General features: G+C 34.8%; 1 protein-coding gene and 1 long non-coding RNA gene across 2 annotated transcripts; one reads left to right on the top strand and one right to left on the bottom strand.

Moving 5' to 3' along the window:
* The first annotated feature begins 2,659 nt into the window (after nt 1-2,659).
* LOC147789055 (uncharacterized) lies at nt 2,660-3,106 on the top strand. Its single transcript, XM_087118486.1, has one exon. The coding sequence runs from the start codon at nt 2,660-2,662 to the stop codon at nt 3,104-3,106; it is 447 nt and encodes a 148-aa protein (XP_086974612.1).
* A 9,401-nt stretch (nt 3,107-12,507) lies between these two features.
* Nucleotides 12,508-14,717, bottom strand: LOC147789054 (uncharacterized). Its single transcript, XR_015412204.1, has 2 exons — nt 14,466-14,717; nt 12,508-12,923 (listed from the first exon to the last, which is right to left on the bottom strand). It is a non-coding gene; the product is annotated as an uncharacterized LOC147789054 (long non-coding RNA).
* Nucleotides 14,718-22,283: the final 7,566 nt, after the last annotated feature.

Genomic DNA, 22,283 nt, shown 5'->3' with positions numbered 1-22,283 from the left:
CTGAAGCTCATATGTGGATTTTGAATATGGAGACAATATTCCTACTAATGGAATGCCCGGATGATCAGAAGGTGTTTTACGCATCATTCATGCTGAAAAAGGATGCGGAATTATGGTGGATGGACAACAAGGATAATCTCAATCAAGATGGGGGAATCATAACATGGCCACGATTTAAGGAGGCATTCCTGAAAGAGTTCTACCCCAAGGTAGCCCGGCTTAAAAAACAACAAGAGTTCAACCACCTAACACAAGGTGGACATTCCGTAGACATATATGCTCGGGAATTCATGAGGCTGAAGAGATTTGCACCTTCCCTGGTAGACACAGAACAAAAAATGATAGAGAAGTTTTTCATGGGTCTAGACTCAGAGATTGGCTGCATGGTGGAAGCTAAAGACCCGAAGACTTATGAGGAGGCGCTTAGAACGGCCAAAGCCTTGGAAAAACCTAAAGAGGAAAGGCATCAGGAATTAATGGTCACTATCAGAAGGAAGCGACCGTATGAACCAAGGGAGACAGACCATCAACCACCAGCACGAAGATCTCAATATGCTGACAGACACCCTGCCAGATATGTAGATGTTTATCCCAGAGACCTAGAGAGGATCCATGAGAAACCACTATGTCGCGAATGCGAAAAACAACATTGGGGTAAATGTATGGCCGGATCTAGGACATGTTTCAGATGCGGTCGTGAGGGCCACATGGCCAAATACTGCACCAAGAAAGATATCGAGAATACAGTTAAGCCACCTAGAGGTTCAGGTAGTGGCGAGCGAACTGTGTAGACCTGCTCGTAGGCAAAAGCATATGCATCCACCAGTATGGATGCTGGAACATCTAACACCGTGGTGACAAGTACACTATCTATACTGGGACATTACACATTAACATTATTTGTTAATGGTTCTATGCATTTCTTTATATTCATGCTATTTGTTAGTCAAGCAAGGTTCGTAGTAGAACCCTTATTGCATGTGTTATCTGTTAGTACCTCAGTGGGAGTAGATGTAGTAAATGAGAATAGGATAAAAGATTGGCAAGTAATAGTAGCTAGACGAACCATAAGCGTAGACTTGAAAATAGTACGTATGATGGACTTCGACGTCATATTAGGAATGGATTGGTTAGCCGAGAACTATGCCAGTATAGATTGCCATAAGAAGGAGGTAGTATTTCCGCTACCAACCAGACCATACTTTAAGTTTAAGGGAATCTGTACCTACATATGAGTCACCCCAAAAATAGTGTCGATGATCAAAGCTAAAAGACTTGTACAACAAAGAGTATGGGCTATACTAGCTTGTGCAGTAGACATAAAAGGAAAAGAGAAGGCGATGGATACAATACCAATAATGAACGAATTCCCGAATGTCTTCCCTAAGGATTTACTAGGAGTTTCTCCTTCCCGAACCATAGACTTTAGGATAGATCTCAAACCAGGAACTGTTCCCATCTCTAAAGCACTGTACCGATGGCCCCAACAGAATTAAAGGAACTTAAAGTAAACCTACAAGACCTAATGGATAAGGGCTTCATCCGACCTAGTGTATCCCTTTGTGCTGTTGTTTATGAAAAAGGACGGCTCGATGTGCCTATGTATTGACAACATGGAGCTAAATAAGATAACAGTAAATAACAAGTACCCATTCCCTCGCATCGAGGATTTATTCGATCAGCTCCAAGACACAACGGTATTTTTCAAGATAGACCTTCCATCAGGCTATGGCAAGATTAAGATCAAGGAAGGGGATGTACCAAAGACAACCTTTCGAACAAGAGGATTTTGAGTGAACTGACGAAGTTATAGCACACATGGCTCGATTCACCATGCAATTCACACTTAAACAAAGGATTATCAACTTCCAACAAGAGGATCCCAAGTACAAGCGGATTTTATTTGGCACACTTTTTGACCCTTATCACTAGGGAGTCACAAGTACAAGCGGATTTTGAGTGAACTGACGGAGTTATAGCACACATGGCTCGATTCACCATGCAATTCACACTTAAACAAAGGATTATCAACTTCCAACAAGAGGATCCCAACCTAAATAAGATATTAAGTCAGCTCACAGCGGGACCAGTGGATAGTTTTTCCAAGTCTCAGATGGTAGACTACTATGCCAAGGACGACTATGTGTCCCAGCGGTGGGAGAACTAAGGAATGAAATACTAACTGAAGCACACAACTCACTATTCTCTAGACATCCAGGCGGCACCAAGATGTGCCAAGACCTAAAACAACACTTCTAGTGGCAAAGTATGAAAAAGGACATAGCGAAATTCGTAAGTGTTTGGTGTGCCAACAGGTAAAAGCTCCAAGACAGAAAATGATAGGATTACTGCAACCTCTAAGTATAACGGAGTGGAAGTGAGAAAAGGACTTAATAGTGGGCTTACTCTGGACAGTGAAAGGCTATTCAGTAATCTGGATAATCCTCGAGAGATTGACAAAGTCGACACACTTCCTATCGGGCAAGGCGACATATATAGTAGATAACTGGGCTCAACTATATGTGAAGGAAATCATGAGGTTGCATGGAGTTCCAATGTCAACAGTGTCGAACTGGGACAAACACTTTACGTTGGCATTTTGACGAAGAATTCAAAAAGCGTTGGGTACTTGCCTCGACCTTAGCACAGCCTTCCGCAAATGGAGGGTCAAATGGAGAATTTGAATCAAATTTTAGAAGACATGCTACAAGCAAGCGCAATGGACTTCACTAGAAGTTGGGACACCAAGCTACATCTGATGGAATTCTCGTACAAGAATAGCTTCCAAACAAGTATCGGAATGGTAACGTTCGAAGCATTAAATGGAAAACGGTGCATATCCCCGCTATGCTGGGATGATGTAGGCAAAAGAGAATTAGTGGGACTTGAGTTGGTCCGCATTACTAACGAGACTATACAGAAAATCAGAGCAAGGATGCGCACCGCACAAAGAAGGCAAAAAAGCTTTGCGGATGTAAGGTGCAGGAACTTAGAATTTGAGGTAGGGGACATAGTATTCTTGAGAGTGGCTCTTATGAAGGATGCTCTAAGGTTTAGACGTAAGGGCAAGCTAAGCCTCATTTTATCAGACCTTTCGAAATCCTAGAATGAATCGGTCTGATAGCATATAAGCTAGCCCTACCACCCTCTCTCTCAAGCATACGCGATGTATTCCATGTGTCCATGTTTAGTAAATACATGACGGACCCTACCCACGTGATAGACTACAAACCTCTTTAGATTGACGAAGACCTGATTTATGAAGAAAAACTAGTAAGAATCATGGCTTGGGTATTTCCACATGTGAGCGGGAGGATGAGATAAGGGAAAAGTACCTCGAGTTAATGCAAGAATTCGAGACTTTCAAGGACGAAATTCTTTTTCTAAGTGTATATAATGTAATGACCGCAGGAAGAAAAAAAAAAAAAAAAAAAAAAAAATTGCTTGGTCTTGTGGAAAAGGTTCTGGCGAGGTGTTGGAATTCTCACACCCCTCTTGGACACACTCTCCCTTGACCCCCACGCACGCCAAACAACTTCATGATCTTCAGCCACCCTCATGAAGTGCTCCTGTACGAGAAAAGAGTTAGTAATAGAGAGAGAACAAGAGGAAACCGGAAAAGGGGCTGTGTTTTTCATTGGGCATGCCAATGACACTATAAATCAATCGAATGTTCGATAGACGGCTATTCCTAGCATAAGAATCAATTACCATCAAGCACGTGTACATAGAGGGTAAGTAAATCATCCTTCATACGATTTTTAGGCTATCTGTACGCCACCGACAATAAGAATCAATGACCATCAAGCACACGTGTACATAAAGGAATAATAATCTTGTACCTCTCTGTTTTCATGATATATTAAGGTACCAATGTCTCCACCGTGAAGCAAAGCAACTAAAGGTGTAGGATAGCCAAGATTTGGGCGGAAGAACGATGGAGAACGTCGTTGGAGATGCTCGAGATGAGAGAAATTTAAAGGTAAAAATTTGTGCAGAGTCGGGAAGGGAAGACAAGATGCAACAAATTCAGATCTGGATCGGGTACCCAACCGATAACCCAATACCTAACCATTCTGCCCTCGGTCTAGTTCCCGCATCTATAGCCCTACAACCACTACCCGAGACTGCTCCATCAGCCCACCTGCAACAAGTCCAGCCCAGCCTCAAGACCTGCAACCTGCGCATCGATCGACCTACATCTCGACTCGTCTTGACCTGCACATGCGTCAGCACCTCGTTATTCCACGTGTCGCACCTACAGTCAGAAATCCCTTCGACTTAACGACTTAGTCGGCTCGTCTCGGCTTCATGACTCAAAAATTACTCCCTCCTTTGATAAAGGGTATTTTGCCAAAATTCCACTGTTACGACCATCCCAAAGTTAAATGCACCTTATTTAAGGCAATTAAGGTCAGTATAAGTTTCAATTCTCGATTTAAATTAAATTGAGTTAAGAAATTTGAGTTAGTAACGAAACGAGATGGAGGTTCTAATAGGAAACAACAACCAGCAATACTTGGAGTAATTTCAAGGGACGAAAAGCTAATGTACTGCAATGTAGGAAAATGTCGGCTATAGCCAACCAAGTAATTGGCCTTACTATTGGTTTGGTTATAATTGTATGTTGTATGATGACACCTGTCCGTGGTTTCACACGTGTCATATGCTCGTATATGAAATGATATATGTATATTATGTCATGTTAATGTTGTGTTGTATGTGATGAAATGATATGTTTACGATATGATACGTTAAGATAGGATATCTTTGAAGACATACTCATGTTATTATATGTGAATGTTATTATATATGATATGATATGTGCATGATATGATTTCATACATTAGAAGACATGATAAGTTTATTATATGACATATGTTCGACATCAATAATATATAATATGATGGACATCCAATATGACGAATTGACATAATGCACAACCCCAATATACGCATGGAAGTTATGATATAAAGGAAAACGCTAGAGGGATTGTTATACACATATTGAAAGAAAAAATGTTGGGACCTCTGCATCATTGTGTGTTCATGCATTGGGGGATACCCCATCTCCTTTTACGATAGTATGGGCGTGTACCTTACAAAGCAAGGAATGATCATTATACTTACCATAATGCTACTACGACGATCGCTACTTCTAATGGGTGTCCGGCATCAATAGCTACCAGATAATGCTCGCTCGACAAGAAAGGGGCCCAGGAGGTGTGCGAACCAATTGGTGGGTCCATACTGCACGGGTGGACCGTATGTAGAATTGTAAATACACATCCAATTACCCACTTAGGATCGCTAGCGTAGGAATATAGACTGATATGGTAGGTCTCACTCATGTTGTATATGCTTGCATCTAATCTAGATAAGGGGTCACTTACTGGGTATTTCTTAAAATACTCAAGTCATGTGCTACTCTTATTTATTATTTTTTTTTCCAGGTAAAGGCAAGGCACCCTGTACGGTTGACGGTGGCATCGCAACCGAGGAGACCGAGGCGGCATATGCATAGAGTAGTTTGCAATTTGAATTTAGTAGACTATGGATTAGTATAGGTTAGTTTGCATTTTCATTTAGTAGCATATAGGTTAGTATAGTACATTTTTACTTTATTTTATTTCAATTTTTATTATTTAAAAAACATGCAAGACCAATGCTTTGTTTTTATGATAAAGTTTTGAATAAAGTATTTACGTATAAAATGTCTATGATATGTATACAGTAGCTACGGTAGGTTAAGTAGAAATCTAGGGTCGTTACATAATAGGTCACTAAACTTTGAATATTGTCTAATACGTCCTTCAAATTTAACCTTTAAATTTTTAAATTTGTGTCTAATAAGTTGACCTATCCGATTATAAAAGAAAAAATTATGAACCTAATAGATACAAAATTTAAAGTTTAGAGTCCTAGCATACATCAAATTCAATTTTATATCTAATAAATCCCTTAATTAGAATAAATTGTGAATATTTAAGAGACAAATTGGACAAAAATCAAACTAGAAGTTTCATAAATTTGTTCAAGTCTATTTTAATTTAATGTTGAATGATCTATTAAACATAAAATTGAAAGTTCAAAGTCTTCTAAAACATTTTTGAAGTTGAGTGATCGGTTAGAAACAAATTTAAAATACACAACGTTCAATCATCGATTAGATATACAAAATTAATAGTTCAGGAGTTTATTAGTCATAGTACGTGTAAATTACCACATTAAGAGTTTAGGTCATAATTTGAAGACAAGTATTAAGCGATTAAAAGATAATAATGTGTAAAGTTTGTATATAAATAAAGGGTAATGTGTAAAGTTTTGAATTAGAAATAAAAGCAATAATAATTATAATAAAATTAAGTAAATAAAAGGAAAAAAAAAAAAGAAAAAAGGAAAAAGAAAAGAAGAGTCAAAAGGAAATTTAAAAAGATTAGCATTTGGGTAAGTTTCTATTTATGTATTTTTTTAAACAAAAAAAAAATGAAATTCTAGAAAATGTGATTAGTTTGCTGAGTGTGATGAAACAGCTAATTAAGCTTGAGTTCTAAATAGATTGGAGGGCTTAATTTAGATATAAACCCTAATTTTTGCATGCATGATATGTTTAAGGTATGTAGAAAAGACCGAAAACGTTTTATAAACAAAGTAGTAGGGGTGTCTTACTTTTACCTTAAAAAAAAAAAGAAGTAACATGCCGCTTGAGTATTGGAAAGTACCCAGTAAGTAATTCGAGTTGAGAAATGCAAACACAAGTAATCATGGTTGGATGTATAATACTTCCCTACACACGGCTCACGCAAGCAGGCATCGATCCATTAGTTGGACTCGTATATGTACGCCCTGGACCTCACTCTTCAGTCTAGAGAACGCTCACGCTGCCAGATGCCACGAAAGAGCTTGCATAATATCATGAAGACCATAGATATCGTAAGGTACACGTCCATACTAAACATAACGATGAAGTACCCTGATGTACGTGCCATACAAAATGCCTAAGATACCATAACATTAAAACACGACATATATTCATGATTTTAGTCATACCTTTATTCTTTTCCTGACATCGCGTTCCTTCATACAAATATATTTGATACTTTTCATATTGATCAGATTAACATACATGGTTTTCTTATATCTCATAGGCATAAAGCATACATATTAATATAGTTTACGTGACATGGTACATGAAAGTTCATGCATCAAATAACATCGATAACATAATATAGTTCTATGGTATAACATAATCATATCATAGTATATCTAAAACTAGAGCCTTACTTGTACGCAACATAATGTACATTATAGCATAAATGATGGTGTTAATATAACACATGCGGAAGCAATTTGGATCTTAGGCACTTTTAGAACATCAATTATTGTAAATAACTAGCATGTTCATAAGTATTAAAACTTAATGAGTTTAAATACTAACCTTTTGTAGTTCAAACTCCTTTTGCCTCACGAACCGGTTTCGAACCACCACTAGTGTCTTCTCCACTATCCTCCGGCTTTAGAACGGGATTGTGGAATCCGGTGAGTGACTAAACTAGGGAGGGATTTTGTATATGTGAAAGAGAGTGTTTGAGAGAGGTTTTTCTCAAGGTTTTTCATCAAGATGAAGAATCCCTTCCAAGTATCATGATCACTCTATTTAAAGAGTCAAGTTTGCATGTTCATGCATGAGATCACCAAATTTTGACACTTAAAATTCCACTCAAATGTTTGGGATTATGTGGTAAGTATGCATGTTTGAGTTAACCAAATTTTGACACTCAAAATTCCACTCAAACTTGTGGGGTTTATTTGGCAAACATGCAAGTTTGGTTAAACCAAATTTTGACACCTCAAAATTCCACTAACATGGATTTTTCCATTAGATGAAAGTCAACATTTTGACTTTCTTCATTTTAATTCAACAATTAATTTGAATAATGAATTTCAAATTAAAGTAACATTAAATGATTAATTAAACTATTTAATTAATATTTAATATTAATTCAAATGCCAATCCCAATCAATTCCGGCACATAATTGATTAAGATATTTAAATCTTATTTAAATATCTCAGATTCTCTCTTTTCGTTTAATTCGTAAATAAAACAAAATTGCGGTTAAATATATCGTATATATGTAACGCATATTCCCTAATTTGAATTCGAACACTTCGAACTCACTCGTCACACTGTTCTATGGTTTAGTCCGATATGAGCTAGCAGAGGGACCTAATGGACCTATAGATCATGGGCTCCAACGATCCAAGATTAACCGATTAAACTCATTAACCTGGTTAACCAACATTCGTTAACTACTAGGACACTCCACTATAGCCTAGTAGTTGCACTCCCCTCACTATAGATATATTTCTGTCCATCTGATATAACCATGATTAGTAAGTCGATCCTTCACAGGTTGTTCGTAACTAGAGCTGGGTCAATTTACTGTTTTACCCCTGAAGTTACTTCTTGTTTCTTATGTCTCACTGATCCTCTAATGAACAATTGGTTTGTGGTCCAACCAGTAAACCGAATCCCTCTCAGGCCAATGAGAGGGTGGGGCCCCTTGTTCAAGACCTGGAGTCAGTGCTTAAGGGAACTACCTTTCTTCTATCCCTAAAAGTGGGTAGGAGTGAATTCCGTCTTGCACCCCACGTCCCCAGCCATTCACCTAGTCTTACCCCTGAAATGGGAGGCCTATTGAGTCGGCGAACTAGAGCCACTCTCACCCATGCAAATCTAAGGATAATTCCGAATAAACAGGAGTTCATGGTTAGCTCAGGATTAAAACCGAGTTACCTAGGTTATCGAATGAAAAGAAAATCAGTCTCAACAGTAAACGACTTTATAAAGTGAGAGTGGTTTTCTTCATGGTCCGATCTTATGCAATACTCATTGCATAGGACGCCCCCACTCACATGTCTCTACATGCACAATTTAGTGATCACATTGTTTATATCATATACAAAAGTGGGCCGCATCCATAGTGTCCCCAGAATAAGGTACTCAGCCTTATCCTTATACTATAGATCATTTTGACTATATACTTGAACTTGATCCACTCTTATGTCTCTACATATAGTTTAAGTAATCATACTATAGCCAGAGTGTTCTTAGTTTATTGGCTTTAGATTAATGATCGTAAAGTTCACTTTATTCAATAACAATTTTTACTGAATAAACATCAATAATAACTTTATTGAAAATAGAATATATCTTTGTTTACAAACTATGAGTTTTAGGACATAAAACCCAACAAACTCCCACTTGGACTAAAACTCTAGTGGGGTTTTATAACGTTGAGTAGAGAGAAATACAATAAACTAGGGCATCACATACTCATGTCTTTTCTCCCACTTGCCCTAGATTACATAACTCGTAGTCCTAGACTCACTAGGTGCCCTTCAAACACTTTAGTCGTGAGGGGCTTTGTAAATGGATCAGCAATGTTGTGTTCTGAAGCTATCTGTGTGACGATCACATCTCCTCGTTGCACAATCTCCCTTATGAGATGATATTTGCGCTCAATATGTTTTCCTCACTTATGGCTTCTTGGTTCTTTTGAATTTGCAACTGCTCCACTGTTATCACAATAAAGAGTGACGGGAAGATGCATATTTGGAACGACTTCCAAATCAGTTAAGAACTTCCTAAGCCATACAGATTCTTTTGCTGCTTCACAAGCAGCAACATACTCAGCCTCCATTGTGGAATCAGCAATGCAACCTTGCTTTATGCTTCTCCATATTATTGCTCCTCCGTTCAGAGTGAAGACAGATCCTGATGTCGATTTCCTCGAATCTACATCGGTCTGAAAATCTGAGTCAGTGTACCCTGTAAGGATCAGATCCTTAGCACCGTACATTAGCATATAGTCCCTCGTTCTCCTAAGATACTTGAGGATATTCTTAACGACAGTCCAATGAGCACGTCTCGGATTGGACTGATATCTGCTGACAATTCCCACAGCATAGCATATGTCGGGTCGGGTACATAGCATGGCATACATCAGACTACCGACCGCTGATGCATAGGGAATGTGTTTCATATCCTCAACTTCTTGAGGTGTCTTAGGACTTTGTTCCTTCGACAAATGAACTCCATGCCTGAAAGGTAATAATCCTTTGTTGGAGTCCTGCATCTTATATCGAATCAACATTTTGTCGATATACGATGCGTGAGACAATGCTAGTGTTTTGTTCTTGCGATTCCGAACAATTTGGATTCCAAGAACAAACTGAGCCTCTCCCAAATCTTTCATTTGGAATTGTGTCGCCAACCAATGCTTAATGTCAGTCAGAATTCCCACATCATTTCCAATGAGTAGGATATCGTCAACGTACAACACCAGGAAAGCTACTGTAGAATTGACTATCCTTTTATAAACACAAGGTTCGTCAACATTCTGTTTAAAGCCATAAGATTTGATCGCAGTATCAAACTTTATGTTCCAGGATCGAGATGCTTGCTTCAACCCATAAATGGATCTTTTAAGCTTGCAAACCCTTTGCTCGTGATCCTGTTCAATGAACCCCTCTGGTTGAGCCATATAGATACTCTCTTCAAGATCGCCGTTTAGAAAAGCTGTCTTAACATCCATTTGCCAAATTTCATAATCATAAAATGTGGCAATAGACAAGAGTATTCTAATTGATTTAAGCATAGCAACAGGTGAGAAGGTTTCTTCATAGCCCATCCCCTCTCTTTGGGTATAACTCTTTGCTACTAGTCGTGCTTTAAAGGTCTGTACCTTACCGGTTTGGTCTCGTTTCCTCTTATAGATCCATTTGCAACCAATAGGTTTTACCCCATCTGGTTGATCTACAAGTTCCCAGACTGAATTGAAGTACATTGACTCCATTTCAAGATTCATGGGTTTAATCCACTGATCTCTATCTACATCATTCATTGCCTGTTTATAGGACAATGGATCCTCAACGCCATCATCAGGTATGATGACTTGAGTTTCTATCAAACCCAAGTAACGATCGGGTTGAGTTATAACCCTCCCACTACGTCGAGGCATTCTCAACTTTTGAGAAGGATGTGATTGACCAGAAGTGTCAGCTCCATCAACAACTCTGGTTGAAGGACCATCTTGATCAACAACTCTTGTTGTTTTATCAGTAGCTTCTTTAGAAATCTCACTTAATACTAGTTTGCTACGAGGTTGATGATTTCTTATGTGGTCTTCCTCTAAGAATGTAGCGTTCGTTGATACAAACACTCTATTTTCTTGAGGATCATAAAACAAACCACCTTTCGTCTCTTTGGGGTATCCTACGAATAGACATAATTTTGCGACGTTCTAATTTCTTGGATTTTGCAACAACACATGTGCTGGACATCCCCAAATTCTGAAGTGACATAAACTACCTTTACGCCCTTTCCATAACTCATAAGGTGTTTCTGAAACACTCTTAGTAGGAACCATGTTCAAAATGTATGTAGTAGTCTCCACTGCATATCCCCAAAACGGATCGGGTAATTGAGCGAAACTCATCATAGACCGAACCATATCTAATAGAGTTTTATTTCTCCTTTCTGATACACCATTTTGTTGAGGCATACCATTATGTTCAAAAAGGGCTATTTAATCCTAATCCCCTCAAATCTCAACAAGTCAATTTGACCATTACAAACTTTATGAAATTAAAAATAATAAATAAAGTTTTCTAACAACTCATGAAATGATGCGTGCAACATCATCTACTACTTCAACCGTGCAAATATCAATTCTGAAGCTCCAAATAGTCTTTCTTCAATCGAATCAGCTTGTAACACATGAAATGATGGTTGAACCAAGTCTATCCAATTTTATAGATGAAGAATGAATGCTTGTTGAATCTTCTTGACCTTGGATCGTGTAATAGGTTAAGTTGGAACATTTGGAACACCGTGATTCTAATCAGTGTTCGTTATGATTATGGTAGACCACGAACTATTGTTTTAAGTTATTTTTATCCTAGAATTTAGTTGCGAGTCTCAATAGGGGCTAGGGTACCTTGTTAGGATGTTTAGGGTGCAACCCCTAATCGTGAACTAACCAATAGGGACTAGGGTCTACTTGGTACACAAGACTTAGCTGTCACCCATAGGGAACTCTAGGAGTCATAGAGAGTATACTACTGAGCACTACAACAAATATTGGATTAGATAGCTTCCGAAAAATGCTATCGTAGACCTTTTATAGCATTTTTCGTACGTCGTAACAGCCCATATTATTAAAAGTCTGGAACTTTTTATAGCGTTTTTGTATAGCTATAATAAATGTTATAATATAGTACCTAAATATAGCTTATATGCAATGCTATGAAAACATTTTATAGCATTTTTGTTAAAGTTATAAATATGTAAACATAACTAAAATATTATGCTATCATTCATTTTTAATAAGCTATATTTATACTATATTTTTTGCTATCATTCATTTTTAATAAGCTATATTTATACTTTTAATCTTATGCTATAACAAAAATATAATTGCAATTTAATAATCTACTAACACATTACAAAATAAAGTATTCAACTCGATCTATATAAGAATATCAGACTCGTTACACTAGCACAATTTTCAAATCAGTTCTTCCCCACCCAATACACAATAAATAGAACAAAAACTCACTATCCACAATATGTGACATCTTTGATTTTGATCAAATCAAGTACACCAATCCTAAAGGTATTCGAACCGACATCAATGTCTTCTATGTTCCACCCTGCAATGTCAATTGATAAATTGTTCATTGTTGCTTGCCAATTAGTGCTTCGTTGCTCCAACAAAAACTTGATCGTTGGGTTGAGGATTAGGGTTGTCTTATCAATTTGGTATCAGAGCCTAAGTTGCATCTTTGTGACCGACTCTAGGCAATGTCAATTGATAAATTGGTCGTTGTTTCTTGCCAATTAGTGCTTTCAAGGAATCCTGCAACATTATCAAAGCATATATATCCGTGATTCGAAGAGAAGTGCAAAATAGCAACAAAATCTAAATATCATATAAAAGTAAAAAAGAGAATAGAACATTATTGTTCATCTTATATATGTAAGCACGTTTCATTTCTTAAAAACAGAGCATAGAAACATTAGTTCAAATACTTGCATTACAGCTTCCAATTAGAATTGAAAGGGGAGGGCATTGTCCACTCAAAGTTTACAAGGAAAGAAAGAGCATTACGCTTTTTGATTCCCTTGGATGAAAACAATAACTTTGTAATAAAACGCAATCCTTTCAAATAGCCCTTTTTGATGAAGTGTTGTCCTCATATGATAAACCAAACAGAACCATTAAAAAAAAAATGATATCATGACGAGTAAGGCCAACCAAAAAAAACTTATTAACCAAAGAAAATGATCATAAAAACTAATGAATTCTCTTGAGAAAAAAAGAAAAGTAGTCTTTAAAGGGTCTACAAATATTCTTTCTCCTAGTCACTCCAAGTTAGCAAACAAAAGTCAAAGACCGAAATCAGTCTAACTGGTCTTCTAATTAGGAACAACTTCTTCTAACTAATCTTCTAATTTATCTAAGATCTCAGTTGAAGAAATCCTCAAAATCAAATAAGAAGAAGAATGTGTTGTTGGAAGCCCTAAATGCAAAATAACAGTAACATTAACAACAGGGCCACACAAGTTCTTGGTGTTGTTGTTGTGTGAAAGTGAGTGATCTTGCCGATCATGTATTTAATAAGTTATACACAAGGAAGGAGAAAATGAGACCTAATATATCAAAGGAAAAAAAAAATCAAGGAAGGAGAAAAGGCCACAAAAATTTAGTTATACATAATACAATAGGTATTTTGCTCAAGGAATTTATATGCAGTCCATCAATACGTGTATAAACTTCTTCCTACTACTTGATACTTGCAGAATATGTAACCCGTTAACATAAATCATTCCTACCGGTAGAATGTGCTTGAAATAACCTATGAATTAACAAATTCCTCTAAACTTAATTACTTTGTACTCTTAGGCTTTTTTTTTTTTTTTTGTTTGTAATCTTCATGTGGTTCCTCAATTTGGGCATGTATTGATTGAACCAATACAATGAAAAATAAAGATAGTTTCTTGTATTATGTTTTTATTCCGTTGATCTAACTCACAATACTACATTCAACCTTTTAACACAAGACAACAACTACATCTACCTCACAGAACTCACCAATCTACATTCAAAAAAAAAAATTCTACCGCTAGGAAAATACACACTTAAAAGTAAAGTACATTACTTAATGAAGGACCAAAGGACTGAACTCACAAAAGTTTATTAGTGTGTACTAAATGTAAATGAAAAACTGCATTATTTAGTAGTAGTTCGATCCTTCAATCTAACTCACAGAACTACATTCAAAAGGAAATTAAAAAGGAAGATACAGAGACAAATCACTTAGAATAATTCATCAATGAAATTCTTTACAAAGTGAGCCAACAAAGAAGATAATAGGAAAAAAAAAAAAAAAAAACAAACCTCTATCTTGGATTGTTCAATTTGCAGTGAGGTAGGAGAATAGGGTTTTTCATAGACAAAGCATCAACAATAAACTGTATGCCTCCTCTCAATGCCACCATCTTGAGATCTGATGCAAATCAGAGAAAAATTTTGAAGCACAAAAGAAAGAAGGATGGATCTTGAGGGAAAAATTTTGAAGCATGAAAGAAGGAAGGATGAATTGTTGCGCGAGAGAAAGAATGCGAGATTTGGTTTTGCCCTAGGGTCCGAGAGAATATGGGTGTCTAGAGGGAAAAGGAGAGAAAAAGAAAGGAAGGCTTTTATCCGCGTGATTAGGTTTTTAGGGATAACATTAAAAAAAAAAAAAAAAAAAAAAAAATCTATTTTCTTTCTAATTTATAGCATCTTTTAGAAAATGCTATACAAAAAGATGGTATTTGTTGTAGTGGAGTTAGCCCGATTGTGCCTTGTGGGGGGCCATGACCTTATATTGTTCCCACTTGAGGAGGGTGATATGAACCTGTACTTTACTGTTCTAACCTAAGACGACAATGAACAGGCAGCTATTGTTCCTAAGACATTGTTCCTAAGACAGGTAGCTTACTATTTTAGTATGAAAAAATGATGTGAGAGGTAGTTTACTAATCTTAGGAACGAGTAAATGTTGCCAACACTATTAGGAAGAACCTTCCAAGTAGAACCCAATAAGTAGATACGTGTGGAGTATGATCATCGTTCTTAGAGTAAAGGGTAGGGGTAGAGTATGATCATCGTTCTTAGAGTAAAGGGCTCCTCTATACCTTAATAGTTACCTTAGGGTCTTTTCTGGGGGCACATAGGCTCAAGGCCCATATAGTGCAAGGTTGATTACGAACCTACGCAACGTATTGAAAATTCCTCAATTATGAACCTTGAGAGGGTTAGAGTACGATAAGAGATATGTATATGGTTTGGCTAACTCTAAGTGTTGTTTGAGCACATAGCTTCAGATTTCATATATAGGAATTAGTTCAACCACAACGTAAGAGTAGGTTGTTTACTTAATATATTTTATACTCACCCCTACCCTTTCCTTTTCCAAGTGATTAGTAGATGACAGATCATTATACAGGGAATTTGCTAGGTCATGCAGCTGTAGAGAAGACTTATCGTCACAAGTCTTGCATGTACTTAAACTCTTGATTAGTAAACGAAGTTTGTATCTAAAAACTACAACTTTACTAGTTTTGGTTTAATGTAATAAATATTGTCCATTTATGGGAGGAGATTTTGATTTTAGAGTTAATAATAAGGTTGGGAATGGGATGAAAAGAGTGATTGATTAATATATTATGGTACCTCAAAAGTCATGATGTAGTATGTAGTATATAGTATGTAGGCGCGTTAAGAGCACGCTCCAAATAATGGGGAGTGGGATAAAAGCATGTAGTAGTAGTAGTAGTAGAAGTAATTGTGTTGGAAGATGGTTAAAAAAGAAGAGAAAAATCAGGTAAGAGTGCAGTGGTGTCGGAACCACAAAAAATCAGGATTTAATATTGTAATAAAATTGCAATTTTCGCTTTTTTTCATATAATAATAATAATAATAATAATAATAATTTAAGAACTGATAACGATGTCAGAGGTTGGCTATGACTTCTGAGTCATAGTTTTGACACGAGAAGCAATGACAGACTGTTTACCATTTTCAGTTTGGGGGATCTTATCCTAAATTAGAATACATTTCTTTTTTTTTCTTTTTTTTTTTTTAATTGAATTAATAACTTTTTTTTTTAAATTAGATTAAAATTGTGTTAAAATTTTGGAAATTATAAAAGTCTCAATTTTGTTGTTCAATTATTAATATTTTTTTAAAAATGGAAAAAGAATAATTATTTTTATTACCCATTTTAACCATTTTTTAGGTTAAATTAAATTTAATCCCAAAACTTGTTTTTATTTTATTTTTAGATTTTTAAAATTAAAAAGTAATCTCAAACCTTTCATTTAGAATAATTAGACACTTTTCAAAATCTATAAATCTCAAAATTAAAAGATTAAGATTTCTTTTATCAATTAAACGGAAAAAACAAGAAATAAGAAAAAAAATATCAAATACCATTAAGAATAATAAACATTACGGAAATACTTTATGCAATTTAAATTTTATTATTTATTCTCAAATTTAGTCTTATGAATTTTACGAATATACCCGACAATAAACTTATAAAAGTTGCACATTCTAAATTGAATTTTGAAAGCATATAAACTTAATGTCACACAATAAAAAACTTTATCCTAAAAAACTAAGTACTTTTTATAAAAATTAAAAACTAAACAAATTAAAAAATTAATAAACGTTTTGGTATATTTTTTAAAAAGTTTTAAAACTTGAAAAATGTAAAACATAAAATAACAATTATACAAATTTATGCTATAAAATATATTTATAATATTTGAGATTTAAATAAACATTTAATTGTAACTATGACATTTTTTTGTATTATGTCTAAATACATATTTTAGTTTTAAAAATATCATTATGGTAAATGTATTTTCATTTTTTTATATATTTATTTTACATAAATTTATTTACCAGAATTTCAATATATCTTAAAATTAAACCATTGTAATTAACTTTTCCAAAAAAGAAATAAACTTAAAAAAAGATTTTTTTTTTTTTTTGTATTATTTAGTTCATGCATTTTTAAATATTATACTTAATTTTTTATATTTTCAATAAATATTAAAATCCCAGTCTTTAATATTAATTTCAAATCAAATTTATCAAATTAATAAAATAATAAAAGAATTATAGTTTATATGAACTAAATATAAAAAAAAATATATATTAAAATAGAAGAAATCATAAAATAAAGTTGAGAGGGGCGAGAAAAACGACAGAACTGTCGCTGAATAAGAGGACTTGTAGTTGCTGTTTTTCTGTCACTACAGCCTGTAAACCGGACACAGGTTGTTACCGTCACCCTCTCTTTTTCTTTTAACGCCCTATTTCTATATCCTCAACCGCCACTGTCGGTCACCCACTCAAATTACATTATTTTTCTCTCTCTTCCATTTCATGCAATTTTAAAATTAGTATCCTAATGGCCCATTTAACTAATTTTTTTATTAAGCTTAAACAACATTACCTTCATTAATTATGTTTATTTGCTTTCACATATACTTAAAAAATGGGTAGATCATCCCAATGTCCTTAAATTATTTGCTGATGAGTTTCACGATTGTACTTTTTGAATCGTTCGGTGTCATGACTTATACTCGTTCATGACTAGCCTTAAGGAAATAAAAGTCTCATTATGATTTCCCGTCTCGGTAGTTTTGTCATACCATAGTACAATAATAGTTAGTAACTCTTGAGTCTCTTTAATGCTTCGTGATGCCATCTTGGGTCCCGAGATGTCATTGATGTTTATTGCTCACTCGAACGCGCTTATTGAGAATCAACCAAGGACATTTTAGATATCTATCATTTAAGTACTACTGAGGCAAGAACCCTTCTATGTCTATGTTGTGTCATTTTGTATATCATGCTAGAGAAAGACCATATGTACGAACCTCTGATTCAGGGGATGGGACACAATGTCGCACACCCGTGCTTTCCAACACTATCATCGAAAACCTATTCTCAAAGAAAAACTTCCAAGACACTCGTCTTGTAATGCTCGCACACACCATGAGATATGCATGTGCTACGGGGTAACTCACTTAGACTATAAGTCTAAAACTCGAGCTTTGAATATACAAGGACTCCTAACATTTTCTCATTTTCTTTTATTTTCTAAGTCGATGGATTTTATTAAGGGTCTTGTGGACTAAATTTCATGATACGATAGAAGTGTAAATTTCTTAAAATATGTGAAGGAATCCAAAAATATATATATATATATATATATATATATATATATATATATATATATATATATATATATATATATAAAATAGAAAAAAAAAAAGTCAATGTCAATATCAACGGTCAAAGCTCTAGGGACATTTTGGTCATGTTCGGTTTTTCTTCCTTGTTTGATTATATGTACCAAGTCTTGCCACAACCCATGACCATTTCTGACTCTAACAACACAAACTGTCTTGCTCAAACTGGCACTCTTGACGCACCCGTAGAGTTTTCATTATACCTTTAGATTCTTTTTAACTTTCTAGCTAATATGATCGTACTTTTTGAATTGTGTGGTGCCATGATTTATACAGGTTCATGACCATCCTTAAGGAAAACTCAAGCCCTATTATAATTTTTCACTCATCTTTATGACTTCGTGAGACCATAGTACAATATAAATCAAGAACTCTTGAGTTCCTTGGGTGCTTTGTGATGCCATCTTGGGCCTTGGGATACCATCAACCTTCACTCCTTGGCTTGGACATGCTTATCGAAAACTAACCTATGAGTCAACTTCATAATTGGGATATCTCGAACATCCATCCATCTGAGTACTATTAAGGCTTAGAGTCTTTCGTGTCCATACTAAGTCATTTTTGCCTATCGTGTCTTGGGCATCTTCCTCTGGAAATGATTTTTTTAAAACAGTATCAGACAATACGGGTGTGCCTACTCACACTATCACACACGCAATGCAACTTCGAGATCAATTGACAAAGTCGTGTGCATGCCAAACACATTGGCTCATCTTGGGATTGGCTAGTGTGCTCCACGAACTTGAAGAAGTTACTTTTCAAGAAATTGATATACATTTTAAAGTAAGATCACATAAAGACGCTAACTTAAATATATTTCAACTGACATAAAATATATATCTTTGATCAAGAGATTACGGGTTTGACCTCTTAACTCCAAATCACTTCATTAAAAAAAGCGGATGAAGCTAAAAAATTAAACAATTACTCCACCATTTCTATCAAATTTATTTTCTTATCAATTTTTTAATATGACTATTGAAAAATTTAAACTTTTGATTTTCTATAATTAAATTTAATAATATTTTATATGCTAACTTATGATAATAAATTTCTCATTTAAACAAATACGTAACAATTAGTGACATATTTTGTAAATTTAAAATTTTCCAAAACATAAATAATCTAAAAATATTTTTTTAAAAGATGGTAATTTTTAATATATTACAAAAATAAATGGATTATAAATTTTTAACTTAAATTTTTCTGTCAACTTTATATTAACTTTAAATATTCAGCAATTAATTAATTACTTACAGTAGTATATAGAGAATAAAATCATCATAATAATACAGTATTTCCAGCTTTTTATTTTTATTTAAAATTTAATTTTTTTAAAATATAGAATAGAAAAGTACAAAATTAGCTAATTAGAAAAAATTAATTAAATAAAAATTGAACTTAATAGACTAATTTTTAGTACAATAACCATGCACGAATATTTTCGTTCGACAAAATATATACTACTTAGTCCTAAATTATACTCATTTTGATAAATCAAACTAGAAATTAAAAATAAAATGAATGTATAAATATTTATTAAAATATTATTATTAAAGAAAAACGTTAATTATTACTATAATATTTGTGAGGTATCAGAATTTTGTTCAAATGAGAAGTGAATTATTATTTTAACATTAATATCATTCGACTTTGTCTCGGTGTCACGGTGTCAGGACAATTGACAAGTTAGATAAACTCGACGAGACATATGTCATTGAATTCATTAATAGAATAAAGGGTCATAATCATAAGATGCCAGTATGATTATAGCTCAAAAAATGCGGCCTTTAAAGCTTCCATAAGGTCAACCTAGAGCCTAACGACGTCGGCCTTAAGAGTAGTTGTAAGGACCTTGAAAGAGGACCACAACAAGGTCATGGTCCCAAATGGGAGCACACATTGGTAGTTGGCCACATATACATTCGTGCAAGGACAATTGTCAATTCTTAGCCTAAGTGTTGGTTGAGTCTTACAAATTAATGTTTTGACACGCGTCAACAACTTAGAATAAAAGTAAATTAAATAATAGAAAACTATAAATTTTCTGTTGTTCGATTACCTAATCATATCTAGTAAGTCGTTTTAGTTGGTTGGATTGGATTATAATTATACATCTCTTGAGTTCTTCCCAAAAAAAATAATAATAATAATAATAAAAACTACTATGAACAATTCAATATATTTTGGTATATAATTTAAATTGGCACTTTACATCGGAAAAAACATTATATAAAAATTGCTTTCAACAAAATTGTATATCTATACAATATTAATACCCAAAACCAATTCATCTTCTGATTATCTAGTGGATTAGGGTTGGGGGATGTAATAGTTAAAACGGATTGAAATATGTTTGAATTTTGGTAAGTCGATGAAATTTACGTAATCACAAATATTCACGCTTAGAATGAAAGGAATGTTATAATCCTTCAGCTCAGATTCACGTCCCAAGCATTTCTCGTTCATTCAATTTGATGAATATAATATATTCTTGAGAGTAATCGGTGTTAAATTTTGTATTGCTACTCATTCTTTTGCCAAATTTGTCGACTGTTCATTTCTCACACTATTCGTGTCTTGGAGGAAGGGTTAAAGAAATACATATGCAAATAGATAATATACTCAAACCACAAGGTCCCCTCCACAATCGTACGACTCAACACGCCCTCACCCAGACCAGTAATCTACTGTTCACTTGAAAAATGAAGTGTAGTAAAAGTAAATATAAAAATACTCAATAAGCAACCTACGTCTAGGCTCTTGTCAAATCTTATTCCTATACACAAAATCTGATGTTATGTGCTCATGACTATCCCTAGAGTTAGCCAAACTAATGCTCGATATCTGTTATGACCTACTCAAGTCTCTAAGTACCAAAACCTTAACATAACTCCAATGTGGATTGCTCTAGTCCTCTCGGGTACATAATTGAAAGGTTTTTGTGTACTATGTACTCTATGTTTTATGTATTTTTAGATCCTCATAATATTTGTGCAAAATGCACCACGAGACAATATGACCACCAATTTGTACACTCACAAAGTTGGGCCTAGGGTAAGTCTAGTAATTATGGAGGAGCCCTTTAGCTCTCACATTAATATAAGGTACTCCACATCGGATTATTTATTGAGTTTAAACTAGAGGATTCTCCCTAGTGGTGCTGGGTTAAAACTACCTGTTACATCGTCTTTTCAAGCAAAAATAGTAACTGGCCTATTGTATTATCCTTTCAGGCGGAGATAGTAACTGACATGTTCACGCCCCTCTTGTTCTAAAATAGTACTACTTGTCGCGTTGCTCATTCAAGTAGAGACAATAACTAACCTCGCTCCCCCATTAGGCAGAACCATAACTACCTCCGTAACGTACTCTTTATGACTCTTGTAACTCACTTGGGGTGACAACTGAACTATATGTACCAAATAGACCCTAATCCCTCATGGTTAGTTCACAAAGAGGCGTTATGCCCTAATCGTCCTTACAAGGTATCTAGTCAACCTAAAGAGATAGTGAGACTTGTAACTAGGTTCTAATACATTAGTAACGTAAAACATTGGTTTATAATCAATAACCAACATAACATATACTCTAAGACATATAGTGATAAGGCAACACTAATCCTTAGCCAACGATCCAGGCTTTTGTTGAAGCAAGATCCCCTGAATCAAAGAAATTAACACCTTCTTATACAAAATTCGGATCCACCAATAGATAAGGACAAAATTAGAATACCTTTTAAGATCAGAGATATAGAAGCAAGATTTGTAAGCTTGTTCTAAATTGAGTCACTTCACAATTGAACTTTATCAAAGCTTGATTGAATGACTCAATGTAATCTCCCACAAGAATTCCTTGAAACTTACATATGGATATTTTAGGGAAATGAGTCATCAATGCATGC

Source organism: Cucurbita pepo, chromosome 16 (genome assembly GCF_057944985.1).
Source record: "Cucurbita pepo subsp. pepo isolate OVF chromosome 16, ASM5794498v1, whole genome shotgun sequence".
In the NCBI taxonomy this organism is placed as follows: domain Eukaryota; kingdom Viridiplantae; phylum Streptophyta; class Magnoliopsida; order Cucurbitales; family Cucurbitaceae; genus Cucurbita; species Cucurbita pepo.
Note: the sequence above shows the minus strand (reverse complement) of the source record. Positions and strands in the feature narration are given on the sequence as shown.